This window comes from Aspergillus caelatus (assembly GCF_009193585.1).
Source record: "Aspergillus caelatus strain CBS 763.97 unplaced genomic scaffold BDV27scaffold_156, whole genome shotgun sequence".
In the NCBI taxonomy this organism is placed as follows: Eukaryota; Fungi; Ascomycota; class Eurotiomycetes; order Eurotiales; family Aspergillaceae; genus Aspergillus; species Aspergillus caelatus.
In genome coordinates, this window is record NW_022475419.1 from 41,610 (window position 1) to 56,452 (window position 14,843).

At 48.4% G+C, this 14,843-nt stretch overlaps 6 protein-coding genes across 6 annotated transcripts; 1 reads left to right on the forward strand and 5 right to left on the reverse strand.

The window, feature by feature from the left end:
• Positions 1–458: 458 nt before the first annotated feature.
• Positions 459–1,307, reverse strand: BDV27DRAFT_132231 (uncharacterized protein). Its single transcript, XM_032067828.1, has one exon. It carries the CDS (start codon positions 761–763, stop codon positions 566–568), a length of 198 nt encoding a protein of 65 aa, XP_031925059.1. The 5' UTR covers positions 764–1,307; the 3' UTR covers positions 459–565.
• Positions 1,308–2,694: 1,387 nt separating this feature from the next.
• BDV27DRAFT_166499 (uncharacterized protein) lies at positions 2,695–3,784 on the forward strand (the record flags this gene model as incomplete). The annotated part of the gene is made up of 2 exons (XM_032074202.1): positions 2,695–3,137; positions 3,186–3,784. The coding sequence occupies exons 1-2, from the start codon at positions 2,900–2,902 to the stop codon at positions 3,782–3,784; spliced, it is 837 nt and encodes a 278-aa protein (XP_031925060.1). The 5' UTR covers positions 2,695–2,899.
• Positions 3,785–4,698: 914 nt separating this feature from the next.
• On the reverse strand, positions 4,699–5,254 carry BDV27DRAFT_160205 (uncharacterized protein; the record flags this gene model as incomplete). The annotated part of the gene is made up of 3 exons (XM_032072993.1): positions 4,699–4,982; positions 5,072–5,153; positions 5,219–5,254. 3 exons carry the CDS (start codon positions 5,252–5,254, stop codon positions 4,699–4,701), a joined length of 402 nt encoding a protein of 133 aa, XP_031925061.1.
• A 522-nt stretch (positions 5,255–5,776) lies between these two features.
• Positions 5,777–8,409, reverse strand: BDV27DRAFT_160206 (beta-glucosidase; the record flags this gene model as incomplete). The annotated part of the gene is made up of 7 exons (XM_032072994.1): positions 5,777–7,076; positions 7,129–7,291; positions 7,346–7,592; positions 7,648–7,870; positions 7,931–7,983; positions 8,034–8,227; positions 8,286–8,409. 7 exons carry the CDS (start codon positions 8,407–8,409, stop codon positions 5,777–5,779), a joined length of 2,304 nt encoding a protein of 767 aa, XP_031925062.1.
• Positions 8,410–9,921: 1,512 nt separating this feature from the next.
• On the reverse strand, positions 9,922–11,743 carry BDV27DRAFT_147386 (sugar porter family MFS transporter; the record flags this gene model as incomplete). Its single annotated transcript, XM_032070729.1, has 5 exons — positions 9,922–10,316; positions 10,372–10,657; positions 10,709–11,075; positions 11,135–11,561; positions 11,632–11,743. The coding sequence occupies 5 exons, from the start codon at positions 11,741–11,743 to the stop codon at positions 9,922–9,924; spliced, it is 1,587 nt and encodes a 528-aa protein (XP_031925063.1).
• Positions 11,744–12,445: 702 nt separating this feature from the next.
• Positions 12,446–14,279, reverse strand: BDV27DRAFT_23431 (putative MFS transporter). The gene is made up of 3 exons (XM_032076088.1): positions 14,017–14,279; positions 13,750–13,957; positions 12,446–13,697 (listed from the first exon to the last, which is right to left on the reverse strand). Exons 1-3 carry the CDS (start codon positions 14,149–14,151, stop codon positions 12,622–12,624), a joined length of 1,419 nt encoding a protein of 472 aa, XP_031925064.1. The 5' UTR covers positions 14,152–14,279; the 3' UTR covers positions 12,446–12,621.
• Between the last annotated feature and the right edge of the window lie 564 nt (positions 14,280–14,843).

Consider the following 14,843-nt stretch of genomic DNA (forward strand, 5'->3'; position numbering starts at 1 on the left):
TAAGCCGGGATATCATATAATCAGAAACATCTCCGTTGTTGCCTCACTTTCCTTGGGTTTTAGAATTTTCCGTAGAATGTTCCATTCAACGGAACCTCCGGTATCCACTGGCCCACATATCCCTGGATCCGCTGTAAAACTACCCTAACTCTCCGAGACGGAGCAATTCATACCACCGGAGCTGTGTCCGTTTGCTTTATGGCATATAGCTTGATTTGCTATACAAATGTTACTATGTGTATAGAGGAAAAGTGATACTCTAAGAGACAAATCCTGTGGATAGCCTCGTCCAGGTGCAGGCGTAAGATATGAAAACCAAGGAATTGTCACACAATATCACATCCCTTTACACTAACCACATAAAAGTCAATAATGCTTCCCCAAAAATAATCTATCCAATTTAATAAAACCTATCAATACACGTAAGACCCTTATTACATCATAACCCCCAAAGTCGCATTCACTCCACGCGACATGATTTTCAACTACTATAATTATCTTAAGTAGCTGAATATTCCGAATCTCGGCTCTCGATATACTACTCTGTTTCCCCCAGCTTAGTAGCTTACACACCTCGAGTGTTCTCGACTTTCGCGAGCGCTGAGGTTGAGGTCCACCTGAAACTCCGGCCGTCCTTTATCGTAGATAAAGTATGGCGAATTCGCCACACACAAACACACGCGGGGACCCACATACCATACAATAATAAAAGGTACATGCCGAGGTTCAACCGGAAATATGTCCCTGGCTCTGGAGAATACATTGTCAGCTTCCCAGATTTCAGCCACGAAGGTTCGTCATTACTTGGGGTACTATAGGAATGCTGGAGTTGTGATAATGAAACTTGTCATCTTTTAACATTTCTCAGAGTATGATGGAGATTGGTATTTCTCCTGAGGGGCTAGAACTAATGATTCTGAGGCCAGATCTTGCGGACTAAATCGAGGGATTCCAGGAACAGTACGATATCGTCTTGGGTTATGTGGATCGATTGAAACTGTCCTTCTCACGCCAAGATAAGCTTATTTGACATCGAGACATCCGCGTACCTTGGTGGAATACCTTTGATCATTGATGTCACTCAAGCCTTGAATGTCCAATGGATAATCGAAGGCAAACAAGAACCCACAAGGGACCTATGCTACACGGTAGACCCTAATAGTGTCCTACCTAGGATACTACTTGACTCCACGATAGGCTGCATCACAAATATAGAGACAAGGTAAAAATGTTGAGTAATCCTGAAATTACCTAAGCTGGGAAAGGCGAACTGACAAAATCAGGACAAAAGGAGCTGAGGTGAGGACTCGGCAATGGATCGGAGGTTTAGGCGGAAGTGAAGGAGTGGGTCTCGACCTCAACGGCGCAGAAATCGCCATCTGGATGGACCCACAGCTTAGCCGATGTGCCGTCTTGGCATATTGATTATATTCCTGACTCTGATTATTTCAAAGCGCTCAAAGTTTGAGGACTCGTCACTCGATTGACGGGTAGCCACTCTCGAAGTATCTTTTATACCCAGGACTTCCTCATTGCGCTTATCTAAACCTACTTCAGTCAGGATATTTTAGATGATCCTATCTCGTCACAAGGAAATATATCCTTTCATCTCACTGAGCCAACGCTTAACGTAATTGCTTTACATGTTGAAGTAATATCAGCAATATAGTATTTGCGTCAGCTCTGTTGCAGATGGGGATGACTTCAATTTATGCATATCGTCACAATTAAAGCAACTTAACTCTCATCCTACAGGTTATGTTTGATCAGTCAGTCGATAGGACATACCTCAGAACACATCCCGCCATATCATGTCTTTACAATGTTATGTCTCAACTATTTTCACGACCCTCTAGCTTTCCTGGAAAATTGAAGCGGAAAAGACTAATGACCTGCTGTTGATTGCTTTTATTCCTCCAGTCAATGGGAATATGCTCTAGCTACGCGATTGAGCAGTTCAGCCAGCGTAGAAGACAATGACTAAGTACTTGTCGATATTTTGGTAGCCTTAGTCCCATCATCTATTGCTTTTTCCTTGGAGAGAACAACATCTTATATAAAGCTTAGCGGGAAGAGAGTGAGATGGCCAACAATACCAGCCATTGTTACTCTTATGGTAGTACCTAAGGTCATGTTAAACTCAATGCGCTATTTCGGTAGCTTATCACCATGAGGTTAGTTCATGAGCCCACTATGCATTGTAATATACTAGATTGATCGTTGGCCGAAGAGGAGACTTAGGATATTAATAGCTATTTTCTACCGCTAGATGTCGCTCAACATGAGCCACGTCTCGAAGCTTGGTATCTTGCAAATACCGGCATATCTAGGGAAGCACAGCCAAGGTATACCATCTCGATAATTTGATTTCAGCACTCAAGCTCGCCAACTGTGCCACCATGCTTTCAAGTCGGATAGTATGCAACGAATAGAGAGTACATCAATTTAGTGGGCCTTACGAGTTCTGGACAGCTAACTGGCCCCTCTTACCAGAAGTAACAAAGTATATGTGAATTTCTGAAAGAAGCTCACGCTGTGAAGCTGGACAAAAACCATACAGGAACATCCTATCAGACAAAGGCATACAAATGAACAGCCAGTTACAAGGAACCTCCACTGCGTCCACGGCAACCAATTCACAGTTACACGCCTGAACTAGGAAAACCTAGGGTTCACCCTGGTTCAGCAGTAGAACGTTCCGGATCCCCAATCCCACGAATACCAGCATACGCAAAATTTCGTTCTGTTACTTTACCATTCTTTTGCTTTTCTTCTCTCCACCTTTGTTTCTGTACTCCTTCCATTGACTTGTCAACTTTTTACACCACACACTCAATACGTCTTGGTTGTTTCCAACATCGCCTCACAATATACATGACTCATTGCTTAGACAACGGCCATGGCCCGCTCTAAGGAGAGCTCCAAAGTGAAGTCAAGAAAGGCTGGCCGTCGTGGAAGTCAGATGTCATGGAACGATAACAATATCAACACTGTATGCCAAAACCAGACCTCCGTCTCTACTCCCTCCCCTGCTGTTCAAGCTGACACTATCTCCTCACGTCAGCTGTGGCAAATCATCATGCGCACCCAGCAGGTGAACCTCGACCTGAACCTAGCTGAGATTTCCGCTGCTTGGCGTAAGTACCTCCCCATCACGACCCAGTCAACACTAACACGCCTTATAGCCACCCAACCCCGCCCCACGATCCTTGCGTTAGAACAGCAGCTGGCCAACTTCCGTCGTCATCTGCGCCCTGGAAACAGCGTGGTGCTCCGCCGTGGTGACATCAACGCAGCCATGAGTTCCCTGGCCACTGCCAATGCTCATGCTCATGCTGCCCCGACCGTGAATGCCCACACCCATGTATTTTCCATCAATGGCGGTGGCAATGGCAACACTACAAGCGACGCAACAGCTCACGCTCACCCTCATACCGACATCATCCCTGGTGTCCAGGGAATAGCAGGTCCTAGCAATGCTAACGGTAATGACCATCATGCCATCACTAGTGACAATGCGGGTTGGTCCTCCCCTCCTCCCTTGCAGATACACAGGGCTAAGGAGTCTCAGGTGCCAGCCGCGTCCGGCGAGCCTCCCCTCGGCTGGGGTCCGGCTCCCGAACCACCAGCCAGGCCATTGGAGCTCAGCAGGACAGCTAGCAGTCGCGTCGTGACTAGAACTTATTGGCCTCACCCTTCTTTGGCTCGTCGTTACTTAACATATTGTGACTGTGGAAGTTTGACTTGCTTTTACTGCTACGAGAAGTTCATGGGCCAGCGGTAGTCTCTTGGTGTTGGCGTTGGCATGTTTGGCATGCGCATGTATCTATTCATGGAGCTCTTTGGGGATTGAATGTGGTTATGGTGGATTGTGGACTCCGGTAGTCACCAGAATTTGTGCTTTATGGGGGAGTGTATTCTTGGCTACCGATGATAGTTCAGAGTGGGTAGTGGATAGTTCATAGTTGATATTAATGCATATGAAGAAATCGCTCTATAAATTATCTTAAAAAGACCCTTTGACCGTCCGGACATTTCTAGGGGCCCGAATGGAATATTTTCTCATTCAACAGTTATAAGTCTGGGATATCTCTAGCAGGGCCCTCGGGACCTGAGACCCTCGTCAAAGTTGAAGCCATTTAGACCTCCTCTCGCTGCTGACCTACCAACCGGGAGGTAGTCTGTCCCACGGTAGAACATCAGCACTAACACTCCATTATCTCTATACGTCAGCTTCCAAGCGGTCTAAGATAGCGTAAGAGAGACTTAAATTCTGACGACTGAGCGGGAGAAAATCACTTAACCCGGTAATGAGATCGCCTATGCGAGGGACCGCCGCGATTTCATCTCAAAATCTACGATAGCGTACCTTGTAGCATCCACGTAGAAACATCCAAGGGTGTAAATATACCATCTGGTCATTTTCGAATATCTGGATACCCAAGGTGTCTTCATAAGGTAACTTGTAGTAGGATGTCCTGGTTGAGACACTCTACCACAGGGCCGCCTACAACTGTCCTACTACATCATAATATTCGAAATATAGCGGACGAACTTCTCTCATTAACCCCCAAACCATAACAACTGTCCCACAATCACAAAGACTGAAATTGTAATACTTAACACCCATAAAACAAAACTCAACCACGTCCGCAAAAGTCCACCTCACAAGTTCGCTCAAGCCAAACCAAACCTCGATCACTTCACCTCCTCATCCTTATACTCCTTCTTAACATGAATGACCACCTGTACAGACATGTCACTCTCATCCCCATCCTCCATTTCACTCTCACGCTTAATATTTCTCTTTGCAATCTTGGTTGGCGTCTTCACGATCCCACCCCCTTTCACCTTCTTCTTCGGCGTAGTCCTTGACTTAGATGGCGAAGTAGGAGGTGTACTCTTAGCAGAATCCCCTCCTTCTTTTGCAACCATCCTTCGTAGGCGAATGATGCGCTTGTTGACTGCACAGGCGGTTACGTCTAACCACATGATACATAATATCATATTAGTCTAGTCCCTTTGTTCTGTTGTTTTCTGTTCTCAGAGAAAGTAAAGCGGAAGCTCTTACCAGGGCCCATATGCGCGGCTAGTTTATTGAGGTCTGGTTTGAAATTCGCATCCTTGCATTGATTCAGGTAGCCTACGAAGAGCTGTTTTGGGTTGTTTTTGTTAATGGGTTTGTTCTTGGTAAAGGAATTCGGGGTGGCTGGGGTACCTTTGCGTCTGCCTCTGGGGTCCAGGTTATGCGCATTTTGTCCTCTTTCCCTCTTCCCGAGCTTGGTGTTTTTAAGTGTGGTTATTGAGGTTGTGTGGGTTGAGGATTGTTCGTTTTGCTTGAGGAGAACTGATGGTCGATTGTTGATTGTGAGGTGGGAGTGTGTTGGAGAGAGAAATGTGAGGGAACTTTTATGACAGGAGGTGAGCTGTAACTGAGGTGATGATGAATGATGCGAGAGCACGTTCTGTTAGTTGGTGAATAGCTGTGTTGTGTTCCTTTGTTGTGCTCGCTTCTAGTTATGGAGTGATGGATGGTATCGGTCTCGGCGTGTGCTGCGGAGTGCTCTTGTGTTGATATGTAATAGATAGGAGAGTGTTGTATATTACGGTGTAATTTTAATCAGTTATTGAAAGAGAGGACAGGTAGTGTATCATTAATGATCATTATTATGGGCATATCATTCCTATACTAGATACCAAGATAGCTGATGATGTCTCATTTCACCTTCACAAATCTGTATAGCTTGTCGTCTGCGTTGCTTTCTTGCACAACATATCAGATGGTGAACTCCCCCTGTAGAGGCAAATCCCGACTGGATCTTCCCACATACACCTGGTATGTCCCAGATTGAAGCAACCATTCCTGTGCCACCACATCCCAGGTACTCAAGTCCCGTCTTCCCAAAGCGAACTCCACCTCCACTGTCTGTCCAACGGGGATAGTTACTTTCTCAAACCCGCGAAGCTGACGCACAGGTCCATTGGGAATACCCAAATAAAGCTGTGCAACTTCGTCACCAGCCACTGGTCCGCTGTTCGTGATGTCGACAGACACCCGGAGGATCACATCCCACAGGTGAGGGTTTCCACCTTCTTGGATCGCCGCGGACGGAGGATACTGACTGGTGGAGTTGTCACTGACTTGACCGATGTTCAGTCCAGAGTAGTCGAATGTGGTGTACGACAATCCGAATCCAAATTCGAATTGCGGCTCGATTCCCTCCTTGTCAAAGGCACGGTAGTCGATGTATACTCCCTCGCTGAAGTCATCCTGCGGGAACAGTCCATACTGGCCCTCGGGCTGCTTGGGATGCAACAGGGCTCCATAGTCCTCTGCGCTCTTGGCAACTGTGTACGGGAGCTTGCCAGATGGGTTGGAGCGCCCGTAGAGCAACTCCACCAGTGCACGGCCGGAGTCTTGACCCGGGAGATGGGCGAATATCACAGCGGTGACGTTTTCGTGGTCGATCCAGTTATTGACCAACCGGATGCCGGCGTTGTGGATGGTCACGATGGTGTTGCTGCACTTGCTGGCGACGTTGGTCACTAGTTCATCGCTTCCCTCGTCGACTAATCCGGCACGGTCGTACCCTTCTGTTGCGTAGCTATTGATGAATACAAGACAAGCGTCCGTGTTGGGGTCAACCTCCGGGTCTTGAGCGGAAATGTTCCATAGAATGGAGCTGCCATCTTCGATCACCTGCTGTTGGAGAGCATCTAAGGGTGCACTGATGTATGCGGGTGAGTTTCCACCGGAACCTCCGCCCACAATGAGTGTGTGATTTGGTTGGATCGCCGGGCTGTAGCTAAACCATTCCAATGCGAAGCCAAGACTGTCAGGTCCCTTTGCATCATATCCAAATACGGAGATCATATTTGGCGACTTCAGAGGAAGGGTGTTGTTCGAGTTCTTTACCAAAACATGACCCTCGATCGCACTCTGGAGAAGCACTTTCCTTGAGTCCGACGACTTTCCGATGATGGCTTGGTGTGGTGTGTATACGTCCGACGGCATCCCTACCCCCGGTAATGGGAATTCAGCGTCCTGGTTCATCTGGTACCACGATGCGATGATCCTAGACACTATTAGAGTCATGAAGCCCATAAGGGACAGGTGGATAGCCTCACCTAGTTGCCATGTCATCGAGTCTGGATGCCTCCATAGTGCCATTTGCAATAGCATCGGTAAGGTTCGAGTTCCACAAGGTGCTTGATGGCATGACCATATCCAAGCCAGCGTTCGATGCTGCAATACCGCCATGCTGGGCACCCCAATCGGTCATGACATAACCTAGATCCAGTCAGTCAAGGACAGAGTCTACCAACATCTCCGGATTCTGCATACCTTGGAATCCAAGTTCCGTCTTCAGCAAGCCATTCAACGTCTTGCTATTTTGGCAACCGTAGGAGTTGTTGATGCGCTGATAAGAGCACATAATCGATACACTACCAGCACGAACCGCATCCTGGAATGGCCACAGATACAGTTCATGCATAGTTTTATCATCGATATTAGATGAGACGGATGCGACATCGATACCGTTCTCCGACTCCGGGTTCCGGTTGGTCTCTTGCTCGTTGGCAATATAGTGCTAGTCTGGGGTTAGTATGAAGAGCCATCGATTGTCAAGGTACGGGCCTAGTTACCTTGGTCGAGGTACCCACACCCGCAGACTGGATACCACGGATAGTCTCCGAAACCAGCAGGCCGCTGTGGTAAGGGTCCGTCGAGAAACCCTCCCAGTTGCGGCCACCTTCTGCTACGCGGCCAATTGGGCCTACCACGGGACCCAGAAGAACGTGGACTCCCTTCTTGTGGAATTCACTACCCATGTGGAGGCCTCTTTTATGTGCCAGGTCCTTGTTCCAACTGCAGTGGGAATACATTAGCCGTCTAACTGACAGTATAATAGTCAACCCGAAAGCATACCTTGCACCAGCATGGATACCACTCGACCAAGCATTGACATGATCTGTACTTCTCTAAAGCAATTCTTAGTCCTGGTCCCAGTGTGCAATATAGAGTCACATACCAAACCGTTCCCAGCATCAGACACACATAACCCAGGAAAGTTCAGCCGAGGAATGGCCGGGATATTTCCCGAGCAGCCATTGTCGGCGTCCGTACCAGTGGTAAGATTCACCTTCTCCTCTGGAGTGAGGTTGGCGACGAAGGCCTTTGCCTTTTCGTAAGCAGATGCCCATGCTCCGGTACCCGTACCCAAAGCTACATATCCGAGTCAGCAGACATAATACATACATTAACACCAATGACATCTACATACGAGGAGGGACAGCAGGCGACTGTCCATAGAAGTATGCGTCACTGGTGATATTTTCCTGCGTCGGAGCGGCATAGGACAACGAGACACCGGCCAAAAGGCCAGTCAACCCCGCAATGGCGTGCATTTTGTCTGTTGCTGTGTGTACTTCTCTTTTTCAGTCTGGGATTTACGATCTATTTATCTCCCCACAAATCCTACTACGACACCCACGGACAACGACAACTATGCAACTACATGAATTTTTACATCTCATCGTATTGGTCACCGGCTAAACATCGGGGGAATAATCAATATAGTCTGCAGAAGTGCAAGAGAAGATAAAAGTAAATAAATGACTCTATAGCAAGGTTCCCCACATTTTCTGTACACGGTACACAACACACGGTGCAGATATCCCGGAGAAGCCGGGGCTATACCGTTCCCCGCATTTTACAAAAAGTAACCCCACATTAAGATACTCCGGGGAAGCTTCGACTATACCGCACCGGCAAACGACCGTGCCCATGGACTGCCGTGTCTTCCGTGCTCTTGCATGTACAGTACTCAGGATCTTCTATTCTCTACTATCAGCCAAGTATCCGATAGACCCACTCCGAAGGAGTCTTGACCGTATGACCCTTTGCGGGGGGGTTTTGAGGTAACTAACCCTCGCTCTACTATTAAGCCGATGGGACCCTATTGCCAAGTATTCTAATTAGGCTATAGTGTGTTGCTTGTCCTATCGATTAATTCTTGGGCGGGTCGTTCCGTCTTCTGTGCTCTGTGCTGGTTGTGACGTGTGGGCCGTGCTGTTGTCGGCGAGAATTTTCGGCAAATACCACTGTTACACTGGAACTTCGGCCTATTAGTAATGTAGAATACTGTTAACTAAGTACTACTTGGTTAGTCCCGGAGGTGATTAAGGGTTTGCTTGGTAGAGTGGCCCGATTGGAAGTGTCATTGCGTGATGACTATAGTCTAGTATTCCTTCCTTCCTGCGGGACATTTAGTAGTCAGTAACCTTCCGAGCGGGGCACCTTGAGTGAATCTTTGAGTGGGTATGTAGGGAAGATGTAGAGAAAATGAAAGAAAAGAAAGATCTTTAGAGTAGATTGTCGATGGAATGGTAAAGGACAAGGGTTCTTAGTAGGATTAGTGGTTGACTCACATGAACTTTCAAAGGATAAATAATGGTAGAAGAGAGTGTAGGTACAAAGGTCAACAAGGTAAGGAGACCTACCTCAGCACAAAACTCAAGATCTCCAAGTAAGAACTATAATACCCTCGTTGCGCGCCTTAGATACAGGCTAAACCTGACCCAGGTCACCAGGTGAAAGAGCCAGAGGATCCATGATGTCATGTTCCTGTACACCGCACGAACCAAATCGTGTTCGCCAAGTCAGAATATGAATACAGAGTCATGATACAGTGCTTAGAGATGCCCAAATACTAGCTCACACATGGCGCTATCAAGTAAGTTCCGCTTAAACCCTGAGTGGATACAACTGCCCGATTAGGAATAATGTTCCTATGCCTTAGGCAGGCAGGCATCCGAGCGCGGGACTCACATCCCTTCCCGTCTTTTAACAAATAAAACTAAACAATACATAGTTACATCGTTATATTTCTCTATACAACTAACAATAATAACCCCCCTCTACGCCGACCCAGACTTCTCGGCGTGCAACACACTAGCCGTCGCATTCTCAAATGTCTCCCTCGTAATTTTCTCCTGCAACTCCCGCTCATCACCATCCAACCTGTCCCCAAACACCACCGCAATCTGCTCAAGAGACTTCCCAGAAGTCTCAGGAACGAAAAGAAACGAGAAAATAGCCGCGGCCACACAGAAAAGTCCAAAGAAAAGAAAAGTGCCCCAACCAAGCTTAATGAGCATCTCCGGAACAACCACGCCGATAATAAAGTTGGCCAGCCAGTTCATTGCAGTCGCCGCGCCGACACCCTTGGCTCGTTTGGAATTCGGGAATACTTCAGCTGGTAGGACCCAGGCAAGTGGGCCGTATGATACTGCGTATGCGAGTGCGTAGGCATCTAGGACTCGTGTTAGATTCGATATCAAGGTCCAGGAGGAGGAAAGGCTACGTACAGATCAGGGCTACGCAGAACCATCCAATTGCTTTATGGGAGGGCCAGTCACTGCTGTATCGGTTCATCAGTCCGGCCATGATTAGATGTGGTATAGCCATGACAACCCCTCCGATGATGGCCATTGTCCGACGACCGACGCGATCCAGGTACATGAGGATCGGTATACCTCCGACAAGCTGGCAGATGTTGACCATTCCGGATAGGATGAGGGATGTTTCGCTGCTTTGACCGAGAGCTTCAAAGAATGTGGGAGCGTAGTAGACGAACGCGTTGATTCCCGAGAACTATCTGCTTGTTAGTATCTTAGCACGAAACTGGAACATCGAGGATTATACCTGTTGGAAGAACGGAATAGCCAATGCCACAAGCGTTCGTCGAAAATACTTTGGACGGGCGAGAGAGACCCACTGCTTCAGGCCGACCATAAGTGGACGAGACTGGTGGTCTGGATATTCTTTCTCGAGCATTTGTCGCTGGAATCGCACTTCGGAGAGAATACCTTTCCATTCCAATTGTACTTGCTCATCATGCACAGGGCATCTGCGCAGCTTCGCGAGAGCGGAGAGACTGTCTTCTTCCCTCCCGCGCATTGCGAGCCATCGAGGCGAAAACGGGAAGAAATGAATCGCGCAACCAACGACCAAGGCGGGAAACATCTGTAAAAGGAATGGCAGTCGGAATGACCACTCGCCGGGTATGGCCCTAACCATGCGCATCAGAAACCTTGCCGGGGGGAAAGTGGGAATGCATTGACAGCATACCTCGTGCCATAAGTTATCCAATAGGCCACAATGGCCCCAATAACAATGCTGATAGATTCCAGCACAAGCAATGATCCTCTCCACGCCGGAGGAGCGATCTCCGAGATATATAAAGGTGCTCCCATAGCCAGTGTACCCACGCCAATACCCCCAATGAATCTGCCAGCCACTAATGTGCCATAGTTCATCGATGCTGTCTGGATAATGGCGCCAATGACGAAGAATACCGTCGCAACTGTCAATCCCCATTTACGGGAGATGCGATCCGCAATGGCTGGGAAAAACAAACAGCCGATGAAAGCGCCAAGCTCGAGCATACCCGTCATAAAGCCGGTGTGGAATCCATATCGTGGGTTTTCGGGAGAGGTCTCGGGAAATTGTTGCCGAAACTGCGGCATTACCAGGATTAGGGAAATGACACCTTGGTCTGAGATATCGAGTCAGTCTCGTTGGTGTGTCGTAAGTCCAAAGAAGGCCGGGCAATTGTTTTCACATACCATAGCCGAAGGAGAACCCGCCAAACGAGGCGAGGAGCGCTGCTCCAAACACATAAGGGGACTGTAGAAGATCTCGTAGCTGTCCATTGTCGTACTTGACCTCGACGGTCATGTCCGCCGGACCCATGTCGTCCGCGTACTCATCATGAGCTAAAGAAGGCTTATCAATTGTCTTTTCCATTGTCACTATATCCAATTGGGTCTGGACACTGGACTGCCCGACAGGTCCATACTACGACGGCATGTTGACGGTATATATATCTTTCAGCTGGTCTAGAAACTCGAAGAACGTGGCCCTGGTACGTTCAAGCCAGAAACGATAAGATCCAATGCTTCTCCGCATTTTGTCGCATACCCCACGGGGGGCAACCGAGACGAGCTCCACAAGAGGCGGACGAATTTAACTCAGTTGGGGTGTCGCCTGTATCATCTTCTTTGTGATTGGCTACAATCTCCTCTCGTCGGGCCGCTTTCGCCCTTTCCGGTATTACCTAAAGTGGATAATCTGCCCCATTGGGAGCAGCGTTCGTCGGCTATCAAATCGCAAATGCCGTGATTACTCTTGCTCCAATCATGGTGACTCATGGCAGCGATATGGCACTTTTAAGGTTATTGCTTGTGGATGCGTAGCTGGTTACTATATAGCCGATTGTTTGATGAACAGGCACTTGGTGCCTGAGTATCCAGGTATCAGCTCGCATTGCCCCATTTGGTAGTGGTCTCCATTACCTCTTCCCTCAAATTCAAGTAGACAATGATGTATGCAATGGATATTAGATTGGCCTATATGATATCATAATTACTAGCCTGACTCTCGTAATGTAAATGAAAATTCGTCACTTTCACCACCCACCTCCACAAAGAATATACCCTTATAACAGCCCCCTATTTACGTCAGTCTAGTCTGGCTTGCGGTGCCTAGATCATGGAAGACCCCACTCTCGCTCATACCGACAGGAAAGAATGACTGAGACAACGGTACGTGCCAACTCACGGTCTAGGACCGTCGGCAGATGTATCGGCCTGCTGATGTTTCAAGTCCACCTCGTCGGGCGTTTCTTGATCCGTATTGGTGAGGGTGACGGCCAACACCGCTGGAAGGGCAAGGACAAGCGAACCCATACACAGGCCCCAGTCGACTGCAAACTGCAGCATTGGCGACTTACCCATCGCATCTAGTCGCCACGCCATTGCACCACCCACGCTCTGGAAGGTTTTGTACGCTCCCACCAGGATGGCGGCCACCGCGGGAGAGTTCGACTGAGCTCCCATCAGCCAATAACAGAACGACTGCCAGAAGGCATCGTACATGCCATAGAAAATATAGAGGAACATGGGTCCAACGGAGATGCTGTTGTCAGTGAAGTCGACATCTTGCTTCTTGCCCTGCGCCGCACGTCGATCAAACCATAGCTGAAACGCATATCCTCCACCCCAGATCGCCATCCCTGTGACGAATAAGAACAGCCAGTTAACTCGAGCCCGCCATTGACGATTCAGACCCGGGATATCCAGGAGGAAGCCCATGATGAGTCCGCCGAACATCTGTGCGATCCAGTACAGGGCACCATTCAAAGAGCGGGACCGAATGTTGAATGTCATTCCGTTGACGGTATTTTGCTGATATGAATAGAATACATTGGCACAGAAGAACAGCGGGAGCATGGATAGTACTCTCCAGTCACAAGTTGTTTTCAAGGTGAGCTTCGCGATGCTGAGCCAATTCTTTTTGCCCTCGGGAGTTGTTTGCAGAGTTGACACCCGCACTGATTTCGGTGGGCAAATCAGAGACCCCATGAGCCATCCGATGGCCATGATAATGAGCAAAGCGATGTACGTGCCGTCCGAAACTGTTCCACTAGTTGAGTGGTAATTCATACCGAAACTGGCCAAAGAACCAATGCCACCGCCCAGATTGAAGATGATCCAGAAGGCTGCAATGGCGCGGCCCTTCTGCGATTCTGGGACATAGGTGGTCATGATAGCGCCTTGGGCCACCCAAAGGAATGAAGCCCCAATACCGAGAATGGCTCCAGCTGCGATAACAAATGCACCGTTCGCCGTACCTTGAACCTAACATCAACTTGGATAGCAGAATATAGACGGTGAAATACATACGGTTGAAGCATAGAAGACTTCCGGAATACAACGGATATGTCCAGCCTCCAATCAGCAAACAGGCCCGAGGCCCAATGCGGTCGAAGATAGGCCCAACAACGAAGAGTGCCGTGCCAGCCATGGCAGAGAGTAGAGCAACGTTCGCATTTGCCGCTACGGTCCCGTCGACTTGGCCGGAGCCTCCAATCCCAGTGAGGGCATTATACATCTGTATCAAGAATACTGCGTCAGCATCAAATAATTGGCTCGCTGAACATCAACACTTACGCCAGGACAGCAAAAACAGATAAGACTTATCAACAATATTTGGAACCACGGATAAGTATACACCCGGTATACCAAGGACCGTTGCCCGGGGTTGGGACTGAATCCCTCAGAGACATATACTGGATCGTTGCCCATATTGACTTGGGCAAGTCTGAACTGTGAAGTCGTAAATCGTTGAGGAAACCGAAAGAAGGGCGGCGGTCGCGCCCATTTAATAAAAATGAAAAATTAATATAAGGCTGCCCAACAGCAATCAATCTGTCCACAACAACATCCGTGCTCGAGTCAGTGTGTTGATAGCGATTGGTTTAGATGGCGGATGAGGCCACCCGTGATTGGATCGAACGATTAGCCTCTTCGCGATACCGTCACATCCAACCCCAGATTTATTACTACTGGTAATGATAAGACAGCCATGCGACGCTAGGAAGTAACCCTAGTGCGGGTGTGCGATGCCGATCTTGCCTCGTATTCCACGCCAACACCCGACACGAGGACCAATAACGTTGGAGGTCCGGACAAAGATGCATGCACACGCCAAATAGCTCCCCTGGGAAAAGACATGAGATCAAACGTTCATTGGTCCTATCGGGAATACAGGAGGCCTGAACCGACCGCAGACCGAGTCCGATGATCTCCGCACAGCGCATGGCGGACACTTTGCAGATTAAAAATAGTCAACACGCCTCTTAGCGAATACAGCCATGTTGCACTCTCAAGTATCACTCTGATGAAGGGGAGGATGGATGCATCAATGCCACGTGTCTGCGGCAGCAATAAGTAATTGATATTTGAGTCAGACAAGTAGAGGCGATCGTTAGATAGCT

Excerpts from the sequence above, each read along its gene's own strand:
- BDV27DRAFT_132231 (XM_032067828.1), bottom strand. The coding sequence starts at position 763 with ATGTATTCTCCAGAGCCAGGGACATATTTCCGGTTGAACCTCGGCATG.
- BDV27DRAFT_23431 (XM_032076088.1), bottom strand. The coding sequence starts at position 14,151 with ATGGGCAACGATCCAGTATATGTCTCTGAGGGATTCAGTCCCAACCCC. Across the intron at positions 13,958-14,016 it reads TCTGTTTTTGCTGTCCTGGC|ATGTATAATGCCCTCACTGG; the intron begins GTAAGTGTTGAT and ends TTCTTGATACAG. Across the intron at positions 13,698-13,749 it reads AAGTCTTCTATGCTTCAACC|GTACGGCGAACGGTGCATTT; the intron begins GTATGTATTTCA and ends GTTAGGTTCAAG.